Source organism: Hippopotamus amphibius, chromosome 7 (assembly GCF_030028045.1).
Source record: "Hippopotamus amphibius kiboko isolate mHipAmp2 chromosome 7, mHipAmp2.hap2, whole genome shotgun sequence".
NCBI classification, from domain to species: Eukaryota; Metazoa; Chordata; class Mammalia; order Artiodactyla; family Hippopotamidae; genus Hippopotamus; species Hippopotamus amphibius.
The window spans coordinates 26,871,847-26,898,063 of NC_080192.1; the positions used below are offsets into that span (position 1 = coordinate 26,871,847).

At 39.8% G+C, this 26,217-nt stretch overlaps 1 protein-coding gene across 7 annotated transcripts in view; it reads right to left on the minus strand.

Annotated features, from left to right (window-relative positions):
- Window positions 1-26,217, minus strand: part of CRADD (CASP2 and RIPK1 domain containing adaptor with death domain) — a 234,986-nt gene that overhangs the window by 190,162 nt on the left and 18,607 nt on the right. The window contains exon 3 of one of the 7 annotated variants that reach the window (XM_057741504.1): window positions 1,016-1,083. The exons of the other annotated variants lie outside the window; for them this stretch is intronic. Within the exon in view, the coding sequence (XP_057597487.1) occupies window positions 1,046-1,083 (38 nt within the window). The 3' untranslated portion in view covers window positions 1,016-1,045. The remainder of the gene's footprint in view (window positions 1-1,015; window positions 1,084-26,217) is intronic. 7 annotated transcript variants of the gene reach the window in all.

A 26,217-nucleotide genomic window follows, 5' to 3' on the forward strand; every position in this document is an offset into this window, starting at 1 on the left:
CTAAATGTGTGACCTAGGACAAGCTGCCTTCACGCGCTAAATTGTATACTCCTCATTGCAAACTGTAAATAATTACACCTGTCTCAGTATTTTCTTAAGCATTACCTAAAGCCCTTAGCCTGGTGCCTGGCACACAATAAACACTCAGTAAATGGTAGCTGCTGGTTGTGGCAGTTGCAGTAGCTGTAGGAGTTGTAGAAGTCCTAACTGTCGTCTGAGTACTGGTAGAATATTGGCAGCCATTTGTATTTCTTCTCTTGCAAACTGCCATTTTATACAATCGGTCCTTTTTTTGTGCTGGCGAATTCATCTTTTGTTTATCAATCTGTTAGAGCTTGTTATAAATTATGGGCGATAACTCTTAGGCTGCTATCATATATGATGCCAACATTTTTTCCATGTTGACATTCGTTTTTAACTTTATTATGGTGTTCTCTGTTGTATAGAAGTTAATTTTTACATAGTTAAATCTAATCTCTCTTTTCTTTTTCTTCTTTAGTTTTTAATCTTTAGTTTCTACCATTGGTATAATGCTTATAAAGATCTCCAGTATCACAAGATTATAAATACTGGGTATATAGTTTATTCTATTATTCATAGATCCTTTGATTTTTTAACAGTAAAATCTCTAATTATAAATCATTGGCAATTCCCTGGTGGTCCAGTGGTTAGGACTCCACACTTTCACTGCTGAGGACCTGGGTTCAATCCCTGGTTGGGGAACTAAGATCCCACAAGCTGTGCGGTGCAGCCAAAAAAAAAAACACACAACATTAATTTTGCTATAAAGTAGGGATTTAACTCTATTTCTTTTTCTCTTAAATGACTAGTATGTAACCCCAACACCCTTCAGAAATCCTTCCATCATTGATTTGAAATGTGTCAACTTTATCTAAAAAAGTTGATAATTCCTTCCCTGAGATTCTGAAATCATAAAGCCCCTGAAAACAAAGAACTTTCTGTTTGTTTGCTTTTTTAAATTTGGTGCCAAAATTATGTGGTGGCAAAGCCTTACCTGAGGTAATGTTGATGCTCTTTCTGGCCTTTATTTATTCCATTTAGTGTCACTACTAATCAGTTTTGCTGTGGAAATAAACACAAATTTGACTATGAGATGTTGTTTAAAAACCCTAAATTCTGAAACAAGTCTGGCCCCAAGATTGGTACCAGGTTTCCGTATGTATACACAAGTCTGTTTTTAGACTAATTCTAATTTCCATTCTAATTTCTCTTTTATTCTGTTAACATGATTAATTACATGGCTTTAAAATGCTAAATTGACCTTGAGTTTCTGAGATAAACTTCATTGGTAATGATGTATTATCCTGTTCCCATTTTGCTAGATTCAACTTGTTAATATTTTGTTACAGATTTTTACATCTATGTTAATGAAGTGTATATTTTTTCCTTATAATGTCTTTATCAAGTTTTAGAATCCAGGTTACACTGGCTTCTATCTTATACGCTATTTTGTTTCTATTTACTATATTTTATAATGTCTTAATATTTTATGAGATAAAATCTCCTCTGTTTTTCATTCTTCATTAGTCTCAAACAGTATTATTTTGGATTTATCACGTTCCACAGAATAATCATCCCATTGCAAGTTTTGTTGTAATAGCATCAAATTTTAGACTAATGTGGACAAAATAATATTGATATATTTACTATGTTAACTCTTCTTGCCAATATACATGATATGTTTCTCTATTCAACTGTCTCTATTCTTTTCTGTGCTTCAGTTAAGTATGGAAATCTTTTTCACATAATTTCTGCCCAATTCTTACTAAGTTTATTTCTATGTATTTTATAATCACGTTTATTTTTCAGCTCTACTCATATCTATGGTACTGTATTTCATTAGTCTGAATACTAACTGAGGATAATCGGTATAATTTCTTACATAATTCTGTCCTTGGACAGGATGGAGTACCATATGGAAAAAAGGAGCTGAACATTATTATTTCATTTATTTAACAAACATTTATTGAATACATAATATGACCTAAGCACTCAGTATTAAAACAGTGATAAGATACTATCCCTATCTCCAAGGGTTCACAGTCTAGAGAGATAAAAAAGGAAACAGAGAAGCATATCATAGCATCGTAAGTTCTATGTCAGAGGCAAGCCCAGGAGAACAGCACAAAGTCCTCCTCCAGGAGTACAGAGTATTGTCAGGAAAAGCTTCGTAAAGAGCTAACCCCAACTCCTAAGGTGGGTCCCAGTTTCTCCCTTGAAAATCCCTGGCAAGGAGGAAGCATATCTAGAAACTGCATTCAGTCCTCCAGACCTAATGAGTGCCGTCAGTACAGAGCTGGGTGTGCCCTGTCTTCCATGTCAGGACACGGCAGCAAATCCCATCCACTTACTGGCTTCTCCCACTGGCTCAGCCTCCCTGGCTGCCCGTTGCTGAGCTGGGGGCTGGGCATGGTGGGTCAAGGAACCACACTTCCCATACCTCCCCTCCTCAATAATCTCAGGAGAAGGCCATCAGTGTCAATTTGAGTCATTACAGCATCAGTTACTAATGGGCCTGGCTCTAGACTCCTCAAAGTCCATAAAGTGCTATCACTTACTTCTACACAGGAACATTATGTTCTGGGAGAAAATGGTTGCATTTCATGCCTAAAATGGTGACAAAGCAAATGAAAGCAAAACTGCTTCACGTCTCCTGGAGAGGGCCAGGTTCTGGTACGCAAACAAGCAGACCTAGAAAAGCTCGAGGATTTGCTGCTTGGAGGACTATTTATGCATCCTCCTCAGTTCAGTATGAGCCATGGAATCATCCACAGCTACAGAGCCTTCTGCAGAGTGACCACAGAAAACTGTGTGTGGACGAAGGGGGCAAGAATACACAGTCCCTTGGGTTATCCTGAAGAGACCCCAGGGATCTGTCCAGCTATTCAAAAGCACATCTGGAAAGAATTCACCTGCCTTGAACCCTGCTCTCTCAACAGCAAAATGAGCGAAAGCACCGCAAAGTGCTCAATCATAGTGATCTTTACAACTGCTGAGGCTGAAAGTTTTCCCACCTGAGCATCATAAATGAGACAAATTGCATAATAGGATAATGAGTTGTTGCTGAAAGATGCTATCACAAAATAAAAGGACCTTTCAAAATCTGAGTATGGTTGGTAATTATCCAGGAACAAAATATAAAGGAGAACAATTCCAAGATTCCTGCTTCTTCGTGTTATCGTGAAACTGAGGTGGCCAAATGCCAAAGATTACTCTTTCGGTTACAATACACCTTCCTCTGTCTTCAGCAACAGCTCTATTCCTTTCTGTTAACTAGTGTGCTGTAAGTCATTGTCTTATCAGTCTAATCTCAAATGCCACAATTCACAAAGTTGCTTTCTCTACCTGGTAAGATGCACAGCAGAAAAGAATGGGTAAAAATAATAGGGTAATAATAAATGGGTATAATAATAGTAATAAGGTATAATAAATGGGTAAAAATAAAAACTTGTAGTTCTTTATTGTCATGGTGTGTATTTGTTTATCTGAATAAGATTTTTGCCTGATAAGAGAGGTATCCCTCCAAAAAGACTACCAGTAAAGCTTGCTTCACTAATACAAAAAGGTTAAGACCTGAGAAAAATCAAACATGTTAAATGTAAAAATACATTGATTGTTCCAAATAAATAACACATGATCTCAAATGAATAAGCCCAACAAAATTTGAGAGAGTCATTAAATAGCTAAACTATTTACTTGTTGCCAGTTCAAGAACGTTAACCACAAAAATCAATTAGAGCTGCAGATTCTGCAAACATTCAGATTAACTCAGTAGGAGAGTCACAGGTCTTGGAGTCAGCCTTGGGTTTAAATAGCAGCACCATGATGTATTAGCTTTCAAACCCTGGAAAAGTTCATCTATGTGAGCTTCCTTCTCTGCAAAACAGGGGAGATACCTATCTCATAGGGAGAGGTGTTCGAGGATTAAGAGAAAGGTATATATAAAATCCAATAACGGATAGCTAGAGGAAGAATTCCACACCTAGCTAGTTTCCTGTTCAAATTCCCTGCCCACTAAATGGTTAAAGTAAATGTCCCCAACTTCTCAACCCACAATGGACCCTTACTACTGATATTTCATATATCAAATTCTTTCCATTATTACCCACCAACCAACCTCATTGTGCCTTACAGTACTCCACACGTCAATTCTCCTCTTCAGCAAAACTTGATTTTCTTATATATTTCCAACCTTTCATTTTCTTGCTGTCACAAATACTGTCACACACTGCCACCAGTATCAATTCCCAAAAGAGTTCACAGGGGATTTTGCTGGGAGCAATGGGGGGGGGGGGGGGGGGGGACACTTAAGTCTTTAAAGGAGGTAGTGAAATCTGGTTCAATTTTTATTTTTTTAATCAATAATATTGGGAGGGCTTCCCTGGTGGCACAGTGGTTAAGAATCTGCCTGCCAATGCAAGGGACACGGGTTCGATCCCTGGGCCAAGAAGATCCCACATGCCTCGGAGCAACTAAGCCCGTGTGCCACAAATACTGAGCCTGAGCTCTAGAGCCTGTGAGCTACCACCACTGAGCCTATGTACTGCAACTATTGAAGCCTGTGCGCCTAGAGCCCGTGCTTCTCCACAAGAGAAGCCACCACAATGAGAAGCCCACGCACCACAACGAAGAGTAGCCCCTGCTCGCCACAACGAGAGAAAGCCTGTGCGCAGCAACGAAGACCCAATGCAGCCTAAATAAATAAATAAATAATAAAATAAATCTTAAAAAAACAATAATTTTTTTCCTTCCAAACAGAAGTGTTTGAGAATATGCAACTGCATATCTAAGGAGTACGTGTAGCAGCTAGTGACAATCAGATACTCATCTGAACCCTACCAGTAATCATGATGGCTTAAAATTGTTTCATTCTTAAACATATATTATTCTACCGATACTCATAATGGGCCACTGGTTTAAAAAGAGAAGCTCAGGGAACACTGACAGGGAAATACAACAAATTAATGGGGAGATGAACGTAAAAATTATAAGGCTGTTTCTTACCATACAAGTTACATTCATCTACTCAAAATTCCTTTGCAGTAAAACAAAACGTCTAAACCTACGTTAAAAAGATCCAAGATGGTGACAGTTATATCCAATGTGCCCTATCATTTGGGGAGAATATGCTCTCCTTGCTAATGAAGTTAGCAAGGTGGAAGGGGCAAAGTGAGACGTCTTAGTCCTATCCTACAAGTAATTTATATCAGAATCCACGATATGAACTTCTCTGGTCCTCAGTTTCATCATCTCTAAAAAGGAGTTGTTGAATAAAACTCAACCTAGGCAAAAATCATCAGTGCCAACTAAAACCATCCAGTGAAAGAATTTAAAAATAAAAAGAAGGGATTGTATGATCGTCCCTCCTGACTCCAAAGCACCTGAATCAGATTTGGGAGCGGGGCCCTCAGTCACACCTGAGGCTAATCTGTGGCAGACAGTGCTCTTCAGGCTAACACAACCGCCATTCCCAACCTCCTTCTCCTGTACTGTCTCCATTCTAGAGGCTAGAAGAACAAACATTCACTTAGCAGCCTCCCCTGCAGGAAGGAATGGCCAGACTGTTTCACCCAATGAAACAAAAGAGGAAGTGTGCTGGCAATTCCTGAAATCAGACTACTGCTTTTCCTGACAAAAGTGACAGAGGCATCAGGAGCCACTCCTTCCCCCACCTTTCAGCCTTACAGATGTACTGTTGGTAGCTACAGCCATCTTGCTGCCAGGAGGAAAAGAAAAGCCAAGAGAAGAACAGAAACACTTGCCGTGGTGCCTTTGAGCCAACGAACCAATGCCAGAAGCAGCTGACCTCCAGACTTCCTGTTACATGATTAAAATAAGTCTCTACTTATTTTGCCATTGTCAGTTTGGTGGATTTTGTTTGTTTGCTTGACTTGTTGGCAAGCATATTCCTAACTGATGCACTGCTCACCAGATTCAGCACGCTGAGAGAACCATTTATCTGTAACCAAGAATGCAAAGTTCCTCAACTAAAAATCATTCGTATGAAAGTTTAAAGGAAAAAGACACAAAGGGTGAAATAAACTTTGTTTTCTTCTCCTGCCCACAGAATCTACCTATTTCATATTTCTATTAAACCAGCCCTCTGCCTGATTTCGTTTCAGGATCACAATCTCAGGACTGGAAGGGGAATTCATTTTAACCACCTGAGCTCTCTGTAAATAACCTATTAAGCAGCTGTCTAGCCTCTGCCTGAATTATGCATAATGATGACGGATTCACTACCTCTAAAAGGGTCCCAAACCATATTTGGACTACTGTTTTAGAAAGGTCTTTCTTATATTAACCTGACACTTCTAGCCATTTGTCTTCCTTCCGCCTTCTGAGAAATATACAACAGAGAGAATCTCTTTTATGAATGAGAGCAGTCCAAATGGTTGAAGGTAGCTGTCATATCACCTCATCTGCACTCTGATGTTCACCAATTCCTTTACCTTTCCTCCTGGGAATGGCAACAGGTTTAACATGCAAGCCACACACATAATTTTAAATTTTCTAGTGACCTAATAAGCAGCCACATTTTAAAAAAGAAAAACGAGGTGCAAAAAATAATATTTTTAGGTAACCCAATTTATCAAAAACATTATCACTTCAACAGATACTCAAAATAAAGTAAATAATTATGAGATATTTTACAATTTTTTTTTTGGTACTACGTCTTTGAAATCCAGTATGCATTTTCCACTGCAGGGCACAGTTTGGAGCAGTCACATTTGCACTGCCGAACAGCCACACGCGGTGGAGGGTGCCGCACAGGACAACACAGGTCTAATGGAAGAACGTGCTGCTTTCTGTAGATGCACAACATGCACTGTTTGGTTAATCAGATAAACTGGCAAAATATCACAATGCCAAGTTCCCTGACCTAGAGTACTCCACAGACCTCTTTTAAAGGAGTCGGAAGGGGAGTTACATCTCATGGACCTCTGAGACTATGTCCTTAAACTTCCAGGGGTCAATGTTCCCCAATGGAAAAACTGTCTTCAAAAGTAGCTTTTTTTTCCAGCTTATCTTCAAAATAAAAACATACAAAAAAAAGACTCTATGGTGTATAGAATTTAAGGAGATCTAAGATCCCAGTTTGAAAACACACTTGGAACAGAATCAGGAGGTCTTTATTCTCATTTTGATTCTGCCACCAACTAAGTGGTGACCTGAAAAAAAAAAATTTATTTTTCCAGGCTTCTTTTTCTCTAAGGGTGTCCTACTTTCCCACTAAGCATTCACAAACCATCCTTTCAATAATCAATTCTAGAGCTCTGCTCACAGATTGCATAAAGATCCCTCTCAGTTTGTTTTTGAACCCATATTCCTCACTGTTAAAACTCAGGATTGCACTTACCTTCCTTCATAATTCTGATATTTCTCCACTCTTCAAAATTCCATAAAAATAAAACAATAATTAATTATCCCCAAGTTCTTTCAGTGTCCTGGAATACAGTTCTTCTGGATCAAAAATCTTACACTTATTTTGAGCAACTAAATAATCTCTTACTATTCACTCAGCTTTCTCAAGCTCTAATTTCATGTTACCATGGATTTTACTGGCCTGTTCAGGATGACCATTCTGCCTGTCATTTATTCACTTTACAGGTATGTTTTGAAGATCTACTGTATATGCCAACAGAACGGGAATACAAGTAGGACGTGAACAAGACAGGCAAAACCAGTCCCTGCTTGCAAAGAGCTGACATCTAGTGCCGGATGGAAGACGATAAACAAGCAAGTGAAAGAGCAGGTGGTAAAGAGGGATCTAGTAATAACACAGCTCACACTTGAGAGCATATCCTGTGCCACATACTCTTCTAAATATTAACTAATTGAATCCTCACAGCAGCTTTATGAAGTATGTTCTGTTCTTAGCCCCATTTTTATACATGAGAAAACTGAGAAACAGGTTCAGTTCTAGAAAGAACAGAACAGAGAAATTGTGAGGGAGAATGCCTGGCGCACTACTACAGTCTGGAAGCCCGGACAGGTCTCTCTGAGGTCATCGGGAGCCAGCCACACAGGGATCTAGAGGAAGAGGGCTCCAGAGAGAGGGAACAGCAAGTGTAAAGGTCCTAAGATGGGATGAACCTGACTGGATAAACCTGGGGGGCTCCAGGAACACACACAAAAAAACAAAATATAGCTAAAACATAGAGGGGGGGAAGAGTCATAGGAGCGGAACTTGGAGAGGTTGGAACAGGAGCCAATTTATGATGAGTCTATATTTTATTATAAGCACAATGGAAACCCAGTGGGGTATTTTTAAGCAGGAGAGTGACATGATCTGATTTACATTTTTTAAAGATCTCTGGTTGCTATGTGGGAAGAACAGAATCAGAGAAACCAGTTGGGACAGAGAAGATGGAAGCCAAACAGCAGCTGAGTAATTCAAGTTTCCCTCTGCCATCTGTTAACATTGCAAAGTCAGCCCAGAGCAGCAGGCTTGTTTCCTTTTGCTTTGTGGCCTGTGCTTACCCGTTCTGCTGCGGGAGTCACCTGCTCTAAGTTACACCGAGAACCAGAGAAGAGTTCGGGACCACCCTTCAGATCTTTTGGCTTCTGATTCCAACCTCCACTCAAACGAAAGGAACATGTACAACACAATATAAATGGCAAGCAGAGCAAAAAACAAGGTCAACACAGTCAATGATCGTCTTTAGCTGCTACTCAATTATGCCCAAAATATTCACAGCACTTCTCTTTATAAACAATTCACAATTCAAAACGAAAGGGTTCAAATACTTCCCAAAGGCCTGGGACTTTACTATGTTCTACCTCTCATTGAAAAGATAATACTAATGACTATCTAAGCATGCTGCTGTTTACTGTCTGTAAACACGGCCATTAATAATTCCTCCCATCCCCGAATGTGCATGCTCCCCGTTCCATCGAGAGGTGACATTTACATCCCATCCCTTTGAATTTGCGACTCACTTTGAGCAGCAAAATGTGGTGGAAGTGATGCTGTGCCGGGCCCACAGCTAGGCCTTGAGAGAAGCGGCAGCCTCCACTTTCACATGCTTGGAATCCGGCCACCATGCTATAAGGAGGCTGGTCTAGACACCAGAGGAAATGAGGCCTTGTAGAGGAGAATAAAGGTGCTCCTGTCTACAGCCAACACAAGACATGTGAGTGAAGGTGCCTTAAACATTCCAGTCCCAGCCAAGCTCTGAAGCCAAAAGTATATGCTATACTGATGACGCTAGCCAATGCCACGTGGAGTGAAACAACTACCCAGCTGAGCCTGGCCAACCCACAAAATTGTGAGAAATAATAAACTGTTATTGTTACTGTTTTAAGCCACTACATTTTAGGGTTGTATATTATGCAGCAAGAGATAACTGAAATAAAGTGTGTAAGCTGTTGATTCTACAGACCCTCTGCAAATCTGGAATGCAATCTGAAGAAGCTGAACAGATCCAACCAACCAGAAAATCCATGGATGAAGATACCTCGTTATTGTTTAGTTTCCTTGGGAATTTAGCATAGCCTCTTCTGATTTCTAGGCATATACGCATTTGTTTTACATTAGAAGCTGAAGTACTCTAATTTCTCATAGTCAATTAAATTTAACACATTTTTATTAAGAATCTCTTATATGCTGTATAGATAAATAAAAGATGAATTAGACCCAGGCTCTACCCTCTAAGAGTTTATATTCAAATGAAAGAAATACACGTACACAAATACTTCGAGTTGAAACAGAATGTCCTGCTGTGATAACCAAGTCATGTAAATATTGAGTACAATGGAGGAAATGGATCATTCATGTGGAATTTCAATGTCAAGACAAAACACAGGATATTTCAGATAGAACTATGAACAGGAGTAAAGACAAAGAAGTGGTATAATAGAGAGTATTTTTCACGAATGGCAAGTTCTCCTACAACTGAGGCCATGCATGACCCAGCCATTCTAGTCCAAATGAATTGCTCCCTGTGTAAGCCCTAATTTAGCGCTTATCACACAGAGCTAAGAAGAAGTGGTTTGAAGGACCTAAGGTTATAGGATAATGGCCCCTGATGTCATGGTTTTGAAACATGACTTATGAATGTACCATGTACACTTTCGTTTCTCTTTCACTCTACTTTGCAGGCACCCAGCAACATCACCTGTTCTTCACTCTGCTAAATCCTTCCCGTTTCAAGGTTCTCCATTCACTTACTCATTTATTCATGCAACCATTTTTTATTGGGCACCAGCTATTTGCCGGGCACTCTTCCTAGTGTTGAGCATACAATACCGAACAAGGCAGATGATGGTCCTGCCTTTATGGAGATGAACAGTGATGAAGGGTAGGAAGTAGACAGGGTAGGTAGTCAGTGAAGGCTTGAGGAGGGCACATCTGACCAGAGATCTGATTGCAGTGAGAAAAGAAGCATGAGAATATCTGGGGAAAGAGCATTCCAGACAGAGAAACGAGCAAATGCAGAGGTCCTAAAATGTTTGCATATTCAAGGAAGGAGGCCAGTGAGTGAGGACAAGAGAGGCAGAAGAGGAGTTGAGAGGAAGCAGGGACCCAGGTCACATAGGGACTTGCAGGTAATGGATTTTATGTTTTCATTGTGATGGGAAGCCTATTTCTTTACATCTTTTCCCAGCCGCAACAGCCTCTACTGATTACTTCTCCTTCTTGTGCACATTTCACCTGTACTTGTATTTGACACTCAGTCTATGGATTTCTATTCATCTCTTATGCATCAGTCCTATTTTCTCAACCATGTCTCAAGGGCAAGAATTCTGTCATATTCTCCTCTGCATTCCCAGGGCCTGGCACCCAGTGGAGCTCAATAAATCTCTTTGGAAGGTGCTAATGATGATGTAATCCTCTTAGAGTCCTTTCCAGCTGTAAGATCTATGAGTCCTTTGAACTCTTTCGACAAACTAGTTTGCACAATGACTCAGAGGACTGACATCTTTCTAGATATTATGAGATTACAGTCATGCCACTTTTAGGGCATTAAATGACTGGAATGAATGACATCAGAGTTTTTGTTTAAATAAAGACTGCACCACTTGGAATGGGGGTACCAGTACATGGAACTCCTTATTAGTATTTGTGCTTTAAGCCACTTGAACCTTAGGAGGGACATAAATTGAGATTAAATAAATGCTATCCTGATGTGATTCCATAACCAGCCATTAAACATGGCCTGAAATTCTTCGCTTCTTCTCCCATTGAAAGGTGGAGGATAATTCCCCTCACTTTGAGTCTGGGTTGATCTTAGTAACTTAGTTAACCAATAAAATACAGGGAAAGCGGTATTCTAGGACTTATAGGACTAGGTCATAAGAAGCCTTGAGCCTTAAAGCTTCCACCCACACTCTGGGAATGCTCTCTCTAAAAACCCAGCTGCGTGTTGTGAGTAACCCAAGCCCAAGGAGAACCACATGGCAGTGCTCAGACTAACAGCCCCCAACTAAGTCCCCTGCCAAGAGCCAGCGTCAACCATTAGCCAGCCCAGCCCAGGAACCAGACATATGAGTGAAAAAGCCATCTGAGAAGCAGATCCTCCAGCTCCAGCCACCTCAACTGACTGCATGTGGATCAGAGACAAACCACCCAGCTGAGCCCTTCCTGAATCCCTAACTTTCAAAATAAAGCAGTTGTTTGAATCTGCCAAGTTTTGGGGTAGTTTGTTATATAGCAATACATTTTTTATTTAAAAAAAAAATCATCATAGAACATCACTACTCATGGACTGCCTCTCTCCCAATCATTTATTAAAGTGACAGATACACACAGTCCAAGGTTTGTCCTATATCCAATGACTGCTTTGCTCAGAAATTTGATTCTTAGGATATGAGGAAGACAAATTAGGTGACTTTGCATGAGTACTCTGAATCAATCTTACTAATAAGATTGCAGGCCAACAAAAGTCACCTGAAAGTTATCCAGTGCAAAAGCGATAGCATACATTGGATTATACAGACCACAGAATTATGCTATTAGGCAAATTACCTGCAGGTAAGAAAGTAATTTTTTATACTACTTAAAAAGCATGGGCAGGACTTAGAAATGAAATATACAATTCTATCATAAAGATAAAAAGATCTGGGAATTCCCTCGTGGTCCAGTGGTTAGGACTCCACGCTTCCACTGCTAGGGGCCCAGGTTCGAGCCCTGGTCCAGGGAACCAAGATCCCACAAGCTGTGCGGTGCAGCCAAAACAAAACAAAACAAAAAGATCCAACTGTTAAACTATGACTGCATGCCATACTAAGAATTTCTGAAAATTATTCTCTGTTAGATGCTACCGGAATGGAAACACTCAATTGCAAATGGTCCTCTCTTTTAAAACATTCTTTCCTTTTGTTTATATAGTGAAGTTCTATTATGAAAGCAAAAGCTCCTCAAAATGGGCATTTTACTCCCCTCAGTGTGAATATCACTTCTTCCGAAAGCAGTCATTTCAGTCCCTGCAAGTGAGTGGCTTCTGGGAAAGCAGCCTGCTCATTTTATATCCCTCCAGCTCCTCCCTCTCCCCCACTACCTTCTTCAAGTCATGTTTGGCTCTCTGAAAAAATACACAACCATTAAGAGGACCTGAGGAAGGGGGCGGGTAACACAAAAAGAACCAATTTTGGTAATAAATGCTTTAGAGCATCTATTTTTCACACAGTCTACTACTAATCATATTCCACCACTCACTTTTTTTTCATAATATGAACTCACACTCACCATGAGTACACCGTTTTAAAAAACCAACAGAAGAAAATGACTTCTCAAGGAAACACCCTATAAGCTAGGGCATAACAATGTAAAAATGGCAAAATGCTTTTAAGAGAAAAATATAATCTTCCAGATTTACAAGTATATATTTGCTTGCAAATTAAGTCAGTAGTAATAACAACAATAAAAACATAATGAAAGGAACCAAAAGATCAACATTTACATCACTGGAAGCTATACGGGTACATACATTTTTCAAAAGAGAACTCCAGAATTTAATTAGAGAAGAGAAAGTGTACTAACCTCTGACAAGAATAGTTAGTGAAAGACTAACGATTTCTTTCACAAAAACCATTCCTTCAGCAGTAGCAAATCACTAATCCAGCATAACACGTCTAAAAACATATGTATTTATATTCCTACACTGCATTACAATTCTAAAACTGCTTAAAAGGCACAAGTGGCTGGTAACACCATCAAAAGTAAACAGAGTGACATTTTGGTTATGTGGCTCTGACAGTCAATAAAATGGAAGTTAAACAGGGATTTAAGAAATGAAGCAGAGGACATAAATTCTGTTCTTCCCATTAAGTCAGAACATTAGTGGCTCCATGTCTTCCAGTTCTGGGAGTCATTACTTACACGTTAAATTCAAAAGAAAAGGGATGTGTTTAACCTAAGCTAAATAATGAAAGCAAGTTTGGCTAAATGTCAAACCACAGGATACTAAGTTTCTTGCACCTTCTGTAAGAAAACCTGCTCAACGGTCTTCACTAATGCAAAAGCTCAGCTGATGGGGGAGGTGAATGTATTTCAACTTTGCTACTTCAAAGCACTAAGGTGTAAAAATAAATAAAAAACAAAAAAAATAAAAATTAAAAAAATTAAATTAAAAAAAAAATCAGTACAAAAAAAAAAAAGCACTAAGGTGGTCTGTCTGACATGTTCAGACAAACAGGAGCCTGTCACCAGGGTACAGAGGACTTGTCTTTCCCATCTGAAATGGTCCTGTCTCAGAAAAAGACCTGTTACTAATACATGGGCACACAAAAGGGAATCCATAGCACATGGGAATTTAATCACAGTGTTCTCAGAGTCCTAAATTTGGGGGAAAAAAATAATAACCTTAAACACGAAATTATTTTATTTAATTAATTTTTTTTCAATTTCAAGAAGAACCTTTGTGATTACCTGGTGCTTTAATGCATCTACTCAAAAAATAATTATTGATGCCTTCTATGGGACAGGTACTGTCCTAGGCTCTGGGATGGAGGGTGAACCAGACAGCAACCCTGCTTCTCCAGGAGCTCACAGTGGAGGGAAGGGGTAACTCACTAGTCAAGTAAAAATAAGTCCAATCAAGTGCAGAGGATAGTTTCAGATCGTGTTAGATGCTATGGAGGAAATAAAGCAGGATGATATGATAGAAAGTGACTTGGGAGGTGTCTAATTTGAACTGAATCTAAATGTCCAGAAGGGGCTGGTTATTACTGCAAAACTAGGAGCTGGGCACAGCAGGCCAAGGGAAGAGCTAGAACAAAGGCCACAAGGAGAGCTCTGGTGGCCGACTGGAGAGACAACGGGGGCCTGCCTGCCTGGAGCACAGTGAGAAGGCAGGAGAACGTCAATGGGATGGGAGCAGCTTACCACAGGGGCCTCGTGGCTCTGGGGAGGAGCTTCAGTCGGATTCTCGGGGCAATGGGAAGCCACTGGAGGAGGGTTTACGCAGAGGAACAACACAATCTGGTTTGTATTTTTAAAAGATGATTGTGGCTGCTGTATGGAAAATGGATTGTACAAGGAGTCCACGAGGAGGCTACTGTGGTCAGCCCAGCAAGGGAAGGGGACTAATAGACAGGCTTGGGGAATATTTAGAAGGCTTGCTCATGAATAAGACATTGGGGAGAATGGTTGGTGCAGCGAAAGATGAAAGAAGGATGAGTTCTAGGTTTTTGGCTGGAATCACAGGAAATCAAGATTTCTGTTTGGTGTAGCTCCCTCATTTCTTCACCAGTTGGAAGGCTGGAATTAGAACCTGAACTTCTATATACTTCCTAATCCAGAAGTCTTTTAATTAAGAGTCTTAAATTGAGATTTCCAGATTAATAATTCCAGTTTTCCTATTTGCTACTAACTATTCACACAAAGGCTCAAAATAATTTCAAGATAAGCATACATTAAAAATCAAAAGCATACACGAATCTGCACATGTGACAGAATATCATAGAGCTATACACACACACACATACACAGGCAGAATATATGTAAAAACTATCCCAATAAGGTATTTGAGTTATTAGTACTAAATCAATGTCAATTTCCTGGTTTTGGCAATGGACTATGGTTATGTAAGATATTTTCATTGGGCAGGTTGGGGGGGGAGGGAGGGACTGAGTGGCGGGTACCTGGGAACTATTTGTACTATACTTGTCTTAAATTATTTCAAAGTAAAAGTTATCTTTTTTAATCTTGTCTAAGGACACAGAAGTAGTAGGAAACAAGAAATATTTGAGCGTACATTAACTGATTTCTAGTTTTTTGACTATATTCTCAATTACTCATATGTTCTTTTTGTAAATTAAACTATAGTTGATTTACAATATTGTGTTAGTTTCAGGTGTACAGCTTCAGATTCTTTTCCATTATAACTTATTACGATATACCAAATATAGTTTCATGTGCTATACAGTAAATCCTTGTTTCAAATGTTCTTTAAATTAAAAGGAACTTAAGTGGGAAAAAAAAAGCAATACCTAATTGGCACCTGTTTTCTAACTTTTGGGGAGGAAAAAATTTTCCTTCTTCCCTTCTAGGTCCTTTGGCTGACCTAATAATTAAATTGACCTAAGACAGATTAAAAGGAGAAAAAAGAAATTTAATTTTATATGTACAGGAGCCCCAATAAGACACCCAAGCATGAGTAGGCAGAGTGAGCCTTATATACACTCCTGAGCTAAGGTATGGGATAGGGGTCTGGGGCTTCAAAGGGGAAGAGAGTAATTTGCAGGACAATAAGAAGACCAGATGTTTGGTACATAGATATTTGCCCTGCCAAACAGATAAGGGCATTCAGATAAAAAGTTATCTCTGGTAATAACTCTCTTTCTGGGCCAGGCCCCCTGTCTAAATTCTTTTAGACAGTTAAGGGAGAGGTAAAAGTGCTTGAGTCCACTGGGTCTTGACTGCCTTCAGCTCGAAACAATCCACACGCCAAAGTGGCACATGTTGGGGAGCCTATTCCGCTCTCCTTCACTTTCGGAAGAGAAACTGCCTATTTGTCCTGGGCTGTTTCTACTTTTGCCTTCTAGAACACACTCAGCAACTTTGGAGCCAAAATCTGCATTTGGCTGGCTCTGGGAGTCTGTAGCAGGTGTGAAACACTGTTTTAAAACAATTAAAATGTCTATGCTTGCAGCTTAATACCAAAAAAGCAAATAACTCAGTCCACAAATGGGCAGAAGACCTATATAGACACTTCTCCAAAGAAGACATACAGATGGCCAACAAACACATGAAAAGATGCTCAACATCACTATTCATTAGAGAAATGCAAGTCAAAGTCACAATGAGGTATCATCTCACACTAGTCAGAATGGCCATCATCAAAACATCTGCAAACAATACATGTTGGAGAGGGTGTGGAAAAAAGGGAACTCTCCTGCACTGTTGGTGGGAATGTAAGTTGGTACAGCCACTATGGAAAACAGTTTGGAGGTTTCTTCAAAAACTAAAAACAGAACTACCATATGATCCAGTAATCCCACTCCTGGGCATATACTCTGAGAAAATCATAATCCAAAAAGAAACATGTACCATAATGTTCATTGCAGCACTATTTACAATAGCCAGGACATGGAAGCAACCTAAATGCCCATCAATAGATGAATGGGTAAAGAAGACGTGGCATATATATACAATGGAATATTACTCAGCCATAAAAAGGAATGAAATGGAGCTATATGTAATGAGGTGGATAGACCTAGAGTCTGTCATACAGAGTGAAGTAAGCCAGAAACAGAAAAACAAATACTGTATGCTAACTTATATATACAGAATCTAAAAAAAAAAAAAAAAAAAAAAAAAAAACCTAAAAAAAAAAAAAAGGTACTGATGAACCCAGTGACAGAGCAAGAATAAGGATGCAGATGCAGAGAATGGACTGGAGGACATGGGGTTGGGGGGGTGGGGGGTGAAGGGGAAGCTGGGATGAAGTGAGAGAGTAGCATAGACATATATACACTATCAACTGTAAAAGAGATAGCTAGTGGGAAGTTGCTGTATAACAAAGGGAGATCAACTCAATGATGGGTGATGCCTTAGAGGGCCAGGACAGGGAGAGCGGGAGGGAGTCACGGGAGGGAGGTGATATGGGGATATATGTATAACTACAGCTGATTCATTTTGGTGGACCTCAAAAGCTGGTACAAGAGTGTAAAGCAATTAAATTCCAATAAAGAGCTTTAAAAAAATGTCTATGCTTTTCTTTCCTGAGTGAGTTGAACAAAACAATGTAAATGATTAAAGCTGTTTGTGCAATGAATCAGAATGGAGCTTACCAAATCTGAATGGCCAGGAGTGCAGAAAAACCAGTGACCTCAGGGTGGGTGATTTTATCCTATCTGTCCAGGGCCACTGCTCTCATGGCCCTGCAAGAGAACCATCAGTAATGCCAAAGACAACAGCTGCATTCCCACACATAGGCCACCACAGCACCTATAATGTGCACTGACCTGAAAAGAGTTGTGGGGTTTTGTTTGCTTATTTGTTTTGTAGGGTGTACAGGAAGGGTGGGACGAAGGGTGGGGCAGTGTGAACCATGCTCTAAGAAGCCTGGAGGCAAGAAGACCGTGAAAAGGAGTCAGAGAACAGGTGGAGACATTTTCCTCTCACAAGGGAAACTGCAGAGTCCTGTCAGGTAGAGTCGCAGTAAGATGCTACTAGAATGTGGGATTCTCAGTCCCCCACAAAAAGCCTATCACTATCAGGACCTAGCAGTAGCACCAACCTGAAGCCAATTCAGGAAGGAGTTTCTCAGTTAAGATGAGAAATGGAATGAAAGTCTCTAATCTCAGCTGAAATCTAGGGAAATCTGGAAGATATGGGGCAGTGACTGAAGTCAGCCCAAGAAGATGGGAGTTGGAGTGATGTTTTTCTCTCTCCCTTGTTCAGTGTCCTCACATTCAAGGCTCACTCTGCTACTCTATCAAGCCCAAATCCAATGCTTAGATAACCAACTCATCTTTTCCCTCTTACCTGTCTCTCTTTTCAAAAAAATCATATCCATTCTTCCTTTGAACCAATCTATGTGTTGTCCTTCCCCTCACAGAACCCACTCATTCAAGAATGTACTTTGTAAAGAGTGCAGGTATGTAACTGAGAAAACAAAAATGGCATGGATGAGAAGAGTAAAGGCACGAGGAGGAGCTGGATTTACCGGGAAAAATTCATTCCATTTGCAACATGATGGGTTTCACGGTCCATCAAGGCACCCTGAGAAGATGTCTAGGAGAGAGTACTCAGCATCTACTCTATCTGGACTGCCTTCTTCCCTAGTAAGCAATGACTACCTTCCTTAAAACCCAATGTTGGAGAGGAATCAAGATGGCAGAGTGAGAGGATGTACGCTCACCCCCTCTTGCAAGAGCATTGGAATTACAACTAACTGCTGAAAATCATCAACAGAAAGACATTGGAACTCACCAAAAAATAAAACACCCCACACCCAGAGACAAAGGAGAAGCCGCAATGAAATGGTAGGAGGGGGCGCAATCGCATTAAAATCAAATCCCATAAATGCTGGGTGGGTGACTCACAAGCTGGAGAACAGTTATACCACAGAAGTCCTGAGGGTTCTGAGCCCCACATCAGGCTTCCTAACCTGGGGGTCCAGCAATGGAAGGAGGAATCCCCAGAGAATCAAACTTTGAAAGCCAGCAGGATTTGATTGCAGGACCTCTACAGGACTGGGGGAAACAGAGACTCCACTCTTGGAGGGCACACAAAAAAGTGTGCTCACCAGGACCCAGGCGGAAGGAGCAGTGACCCCATAGGAGACTGAACCAGACCTGCCTGCTGGTGTTGGAGGGTTGCCTGCAGAGGTCGGGGGTAGCTGTGCCTCACCAAGGAGACAGGGGCACTGGCAGCAGGGGTTCTGGGAAGTGCTCATTGGCATGAGCCCTCCCAGAGTCCGCCATTAGCCCCATGAAAGAGCCTGTAAGCTCCAGGATTAAGTAGCCTCAGGCCAAACAACCAACAAGGTGGGAACACAGCCTCACCCATTGGCAGACAAGCAGATTAAAGTCTTACTGAGCTCCACCACCCAGCCCAACCCACCATCAGTCCATCCCATCAGGAAGCACCCATGAGCCCCCTAGATACCTTCCTCCACAAGAGGGCAGACAGCAGAATCAAGCAGTATCAGCAGTATTTCATCCTGTGGAACTGAAAACCACAGCCACAGAGAGACAGAGAAAATGAAAAGGCAAAAGACTTTGTACAAGATGAAAGGACAAGATAAAACGCCAGAAAAACAACTAAATGAAAAGGAGATAGGCATCCTTCCAGAAAAAGAATTCAGAATAATGATGGTGAAGGTGATCCAGGACTTTGAAAAAAGATTGGATGCAAAGATGGAAAAGTTGCAAGAAAAGTTTACCAAAGACCTAGAAGAATTAAAGAACAAACAAACAGAGATATGCAACACAATAACTGAAATGAAAAATACACTAGAAGGAACCAATAGCAGATTAACTGAGGCAGAAGGGCGAATAAGTGACCTGGAAGACAGAATGGTGATAATCACTGATGCAGAAAAGAATAAAGAAAAAAAGAATGAAAAGAACTGAAGACAGCCTAAGAGACCTCTGGGACAATGTTAAACACACCAACATTCACATTATAGAGGTCCCAGAAGGAGAAGAGAGAGAGAAAGGACCTGAGAAAATCTTGGAAGAGATTATAGTTGAAAACTTCCACAACTTCCACATGGGAAAGGAAATAGCTACGCAAGTCCAGGAAGCGCAGAGAGTCCCAGGTAGGAGAAACCCAAGGAGAAACAAGCCAAGACATATAGTAGTCAAACTGACAAAAATTAAAGACACAGAAAAGTTATTAAAAGCAACAAGGGAAAAATGACAAATAACATACAAGGCAACTCCCATAAGGGTAACAGCTGATTCTCAGCAGAAACTCTGCAAGCCAGAAGGGAGTGGCACCATATATTTCAAGTGATGAAAAGGAAGAACCTACAACCAAGAATACTCTACCCAGCAAGGATTTCATTCAGATTTGATGGAGAAATCAAAAGCTTTACAGACAAGCAACAGCTAAGAGAATTCAGCACCCCCAAACCAGCCCTACAACAAATGCTAAAGGAACTTCTCTAAGTGGGAAACATAAGAGAAGAAAAGGACCTACAAAAATAAACCCAAAGCAATTAAGAAAATGGTCATAGGAACATACATATCGATAATGACCTTGAATGTAAATGGAGTAAATGCCCCAACCAAAAGACACAGACTGGCTGAATGGATACAAAAACAAGACCCATGTAAATGCTGTCTCCAAGAGACCCACTTCAGACCTAGGGACACATACAGCCTGAAAGTGAGGGGATGGAAAAAGATATTCCATGCAAATGGAAATCAAAAGAAAGCTGACGTAGCAATACTCATATCAGATAAAATAGACTTTAAAATAAAACATGTTACAAGAGACAAGAAGGGACACTACATAAAGATCGAGGGATCTATCCAAGAAGAGGAGATAACAATCATAAATATATATGCACCTGATATAGGAGCACCTCAATTCATAAGGCAAATGCTAACAACTATGAAAGAGGACATCGACAGGAACACAATCATAGTGGGGGACTTTAACACCCCACTTACACCAATGGACAGATCATCCACACAGAAAATTAATCAGGAAACACAAGCTTTAAATGACACACTAAATCAGCTGGATTTCATAGATATCTATAGGACATTACATCCCAAAACAGCAGATTACATGTTCTTCTCAAGTGCACATGGAACATTCTCCAGGAGAGATCATGTTTTGGGTCATAAATCAAGCCTTGGTAAATTCAGGAAAACTGAAATTGTATCAAGCATCTCTTCTGACTACAATGCTATGAGATTAGAAATAAATTACAGGAAAAAACTGTAAAAAACACAAACACATGGAGGCTAAACAATACACTACTAAATAACCAAGAGATCACTGAAGAAATCAAAGAGGAAATCAAAAAATGCCTAGAGACAAATGACAATGAAAACACAATGATCCAAAACCTATGGGATGCAGCAAAGGCAGTTCTAAGAGGGAAGTTTATAGCAATACAATCCTACCTCAAGAAACAAGAAAAATCCCAAATAAACAACCTAACCTTACACCTAAAGAAACGAGAGAAAGAAGAGCAAACAAAACCCAAAGTTAGTAGATGGAGAGAAATCATAAAGACCAGAGCAGAAATAAATAGAAACAAAGGAAACAATAGCAAAAATCAAGAAAACTAAAAGCTGGTTCTTTGAGAAGATAAATAAAATCGATAAACCTCTAGCAAGACCCATCAAGAAAAAGAGGGAGATGACTCAAATCAATAAAATTAGAAATTAAACAGGAGAAGTTACAACAGACACTGCAGAAATAAAAAGCACCATAAGAGACTACTACAAGCAACCATATGCCAATAAAATGGACAACCTGGATGAAATGGACAGATTCTTAGAAAGGTATAACCTTCCAAGACTGAATCAGGAAGACATAGAAAATATAAACGGACCAATCACAAGGAATGAAATTGAAACTGTGATTAAAAATCTCCCAACAAACAAAAAAGTCCAGGACCAGATGGATTCACAGGTGAATTTCATCAAACATTTAGAGAAGAGCTAACACCCATCCTTCTCAAACTCACCCAAAAAATTGCAGAATAAGGAACACTCCCAAACTCATTCTATGAGGGCACCATCACCCTGAAACCAAAACCAGACAAAAATACTACAAAAAAAGAAAATTACAGACCTATATCACTGATGAATTTAGATGCAAAAATCCTCAACAAAATACTAGCCAACAGAAACCAACAACACATTAAAGGATCATACACCACGATTACGTGGGGTTTATCCCTGGAATGCAAGGATTCTTCAACATATGCAAATCAATTAACGTGATACACCATATTAACAAACTGAAGGATAAAAACCACATGATCATCTCAATAGATGGAGAAAAAGCTTTTGATAAAATTCAACACCCATTTATGATAAAAACACTCCAGAAGGTGGGCATAGAGGGAACCTACCTCAACATAATAAAGGCCAAATATGACAAACTCACAGCCAACATCATTCTCGATGGTGAAAAACTGGATCCTCTAAGATCAGGAACAAGACAAGGATGTCCAGTCTCACACTACTATTCAACATAGTTTTGGAAGTCCTTGCCACAGCAATCAGAGAAGAAAAAGAAATCAAAGGAATCCAAATTGGAAAAGAAGTAAAACTGTCACTGTTTGCAGATGACATAATACTATACATAGAAAATCCTAAAGATGCCACCACAAAACTACTTGAGGTAATCAATGAATTTGGTAAAGTTGCAGAATACAAAATTAACACACAGAAATCTGTTGCATTTCTATACACTAACAACGAAAGATCAGAAAGAGAAATTAAGGAGACAATCCCATTCAGCATTGCAGCAAAAAGAATCAAATACCTAGGAATAAACCTCACCAAGGAGGTAAAAGACCTGTACTCAGAAAACTATAATACACTAATGAAAGAAATCAAAGATGACACAAACAGATGGAGGGACATACCATGTTCTTGGATTGGAAGAATCAACATTGTGAAAATGACTATACTACCCAAAGCAATTTACAGATTCAGTGCTATCCTGATCAAATTACCAATGGCATTTTTCACAGAACTAGAACAAGAAATCTTATGATTTGTATGGAAACACAAAAGACCCTGAATAGCCAAAGCAATCTTGAGAAGGAAAGACAGAGTTGGTAGAAACAGGCTTCCTGACTTCAGGCTATACTACAAGGCTACAGTGATCAAGACAGTATGGTGCTGGCACAAAAACAGAAATATAGATCAATGGCACAGGATAGAAAGCCCAGAGATAAACTACGGTCAACTAATCTATAACAAAGGAGGCAAGATATACAATGGAGAAAAGGCAGCCTCTTCAATAAGTGGTGCTGGGAAAATTGGTCAGCTACATAAGAAAGAATGAAATTAGAACACTCCCTAACACCATACACAAAAATAAACTCAAAATGGATTAAATGTAAGGCCAGACACTATAAAACTCCTAGAGGAAAACATAGGAAGAACAGTCTTCAACGTAAATAACAGCAAGATCTTTTTTGATCCACCCCCTAGAATAATGGAAATAAAAACAAAAATAAATACGTGGGACCTAATGAAACTTCCAAGCTTCTGCACAGCAAAGCAAACTATAAGCAAGATGAAAAGACAACCCTCAGAATGGGAGAAAATATTTGCAAACAAATCAACAGACAAAGGATTAATCTCTGAAATATATAAACAGTTCCTCCAGCTCAATATCAAAAAAACAAACAACCCAATCAAAAAATGGGCAGAAGACCTAAATAGGCATTTCTCCAAAGAAGACATATGGATGGCCAAGAGGCACATGAAAAGCTTCTCAACATCACTAATTATTAGAGAAATGCAAATCAAAACGACAATGAGGTATCACCTCACACCAGTTAGAACGGGCATCATCAGAAAATCGACAAACAGTAAATGCTGGAGAGGGTGTGGAGAAAAGAGAACACTCTTGCACTTTTCGTGGGAATGTAAATTGATACAGCCACTATGGAGAACAGTATGGAGGTTCCTTGCCAAACTAAAAATAGAACTACCATATGACCCAGCAATCCCACTGCTGGGCATATACCCAGAGAACACCATAATTCAAAAAGACACATGCACTCCACTGTTCATTGCAGCACTATTTACAATAGCCAGGACATGGAAGCAACCTAAACGTCCATCAACAGATGAATGGATTAAAAAGATGTAGTACATATATACAACAGAATATTACTCAGCTGTAAAAAGCAAGGAAACTGGGACATTTGTAGAGACATGGATGGACCTAGAATAGAGACTGTCAGACAGAGTGAAGTGAGTCAGAAAGAGAAAAACAAATATCGTATATTAACACATATATGTGGAATATAGAAAAATGGTACAGATCAACCGGTTTGCAAGGCAGAAATAGAGACACAGATGTAGAGAACAAACATATGGACACCAAGTGGGGAAAGCGGGGAGGGTTGGGGGGGAATGAACTGGGAGACTGGGATACCAAATAGTACACTCTAAATACATGCAGTTTATTGTAATGTTAACTGTATCTCAATAAAAGTTCTTAAAAAAAAAAACTAATGGGAAATACTATCTTTGGAAATGGAATTGTTAAACCTCTGCTCTGAACAGTGTACTCTGTGCTTGTTCATTGGGTTAAGGGAGGTGGGACGGAAGATTGCAAAATTTGTTTTGCTAGTGTGTACTAAACACTTAAGCTTAGCCATTGCTCTATATGTTACGTGCATTTTGTTTAACTTTACTGTATATATTATGTATATACTGGACAAATGGGTCCCAATTTTATAATATCTAGTCTCTAGATATTAAAGAGGTTGCCAATGTTAAAAAAACAAACAAACAAACAAAAACCAGTGTCACCCTAGAAGCGCTCCCTTGAAGGCATGCTCTGGTAGACCTTCATCCATTGGTCTTTCTTTGTAGGCTACCGGTTAATGTTCAGAATTTCAGGTACATGTCACCTCTTTCTTGCAGTATAGATTACAGACTCCTTGTTCTACCTTCTATTTCTCATGAAATCCTTTGATGCCTTTTGGAGCCCACAGCACTCTGTGAACACTCAAAAGGTATTGTTCACAAATGCCTTAGGGGGTTGAGAAACCCAATACAGCCACACTTCTGAATAACAGACAAAAATAGCACAATGGCTATCTCCGGGAATGGGAAGAAATTCTGACGGTAGCTTGGCATTACTTGTCAGGAGGTTTGAGTTTCAATGATAATTTCCTTTAAAGGAGATGAAAACAAAGACAAGGTGGGGTGGGGAGGGTTAAAAAAATACAGAAAATACCTAATGGATGGGAACAAAAGGCAATTGCTCCCGACTGCAAACCTTGCTCAACTCTTTTTGTGGTTAGCACTTAAATGCTAACATTATCTCATCGCCCCAATACTTAAAAATCTTCAGACTAAACCATGAGTGAGTATACAGGATAAGCTGAAATTAAATCCTCCTGTGAATGTGCAGAGCACAAACGAGTTTTATCTGTTTGGTTTACCTAATTCTTTTCCTCTTATGTACAATTTTAGAAATGAAAGAAAAGGTTCAATGGCCCTGGTATGACAAATCTCTTCTGGCAAAATTTTAGTCAAAAGAAATGGCAAAGATAATGACATACTTTCACAGGAAAAGTTTGCCCTGAAGAAAGGCCTCTCCAGTTTTGACTCTCAAAACAATTTTAGAACTAAGCATTAGCTTTAATCCAGCCCTCTGGTAAGCACCAAGAAAAGAAGGTAAACAAAGCTGATTCCTGTCATGCAAGGCTATTGCCCAGCCTTTCTCACTCTTTATTAGAAGAATGGGCAGACTTTCTCTGTAAAGGCCCAAAGAGTAAATATTTTTTAGGCTTTGTGGGCCACAGGGTCTCTACGGCAACTGCATGAAAGCAGCCATGGACAACAGATAAACAAATACGCTAAATCTGAATTTCATATAATTTTCACGGGTCATGAAGTATTCTTTTGTTTCATCTTTGTTTCAATTCTTTAAAAACAGAAAAACCATTCTTAGCTCACAGGCCATGCTAAAACAGGTATTAGAGTGAATTTGGCTCACAAAGATTTGGTCATAGTTTGCCAACCCCCGCTTTACAGCAAAGGTAAGATAGCAACAAAAAGTCAAAATGAAATTGTTCAGTCTGTATTTCAAAAGAGAAGGCTGTTGGGGAAGGAAAGAAGTAAGGAACAGAAGGCGAATAAAAGACGAAGAAGGGATGCCCATGAAAAATCAGAAGATTGTAGCCTGAAGGGAGAGGAACCCTAGCAAAGGAGGTTGAAAGCTGCGGGGCGCGGGGTAGGGTGCGCATAACGGTGAGAAGCAGGAGGCCAAGACTCTAGGGCATTTGTGGGAAATGAAGGGGTAAAAGGGAAGTTCGCTAGTGACTAGCCCAGGGGATGGTCTGTAGATTAAACTTTAAGAAAGCTGAACTGCAGATTAATGGAGAAGCCCAGAAGTGGAGAACCAAGGCTACTTACTATGTGCACAAAACTATTCTCCTAGCAGGCAAGGACAGTTGTGTTGTTAGAAGTCTACTGGGATATGTGCATGTTGGAGGAGGTGATTTTCATTTTGCTTTTTACTTTGTACAGCGTTCCTAGGAATATCAGTTCACAGGGGCCAATCCTGAAAGCCTC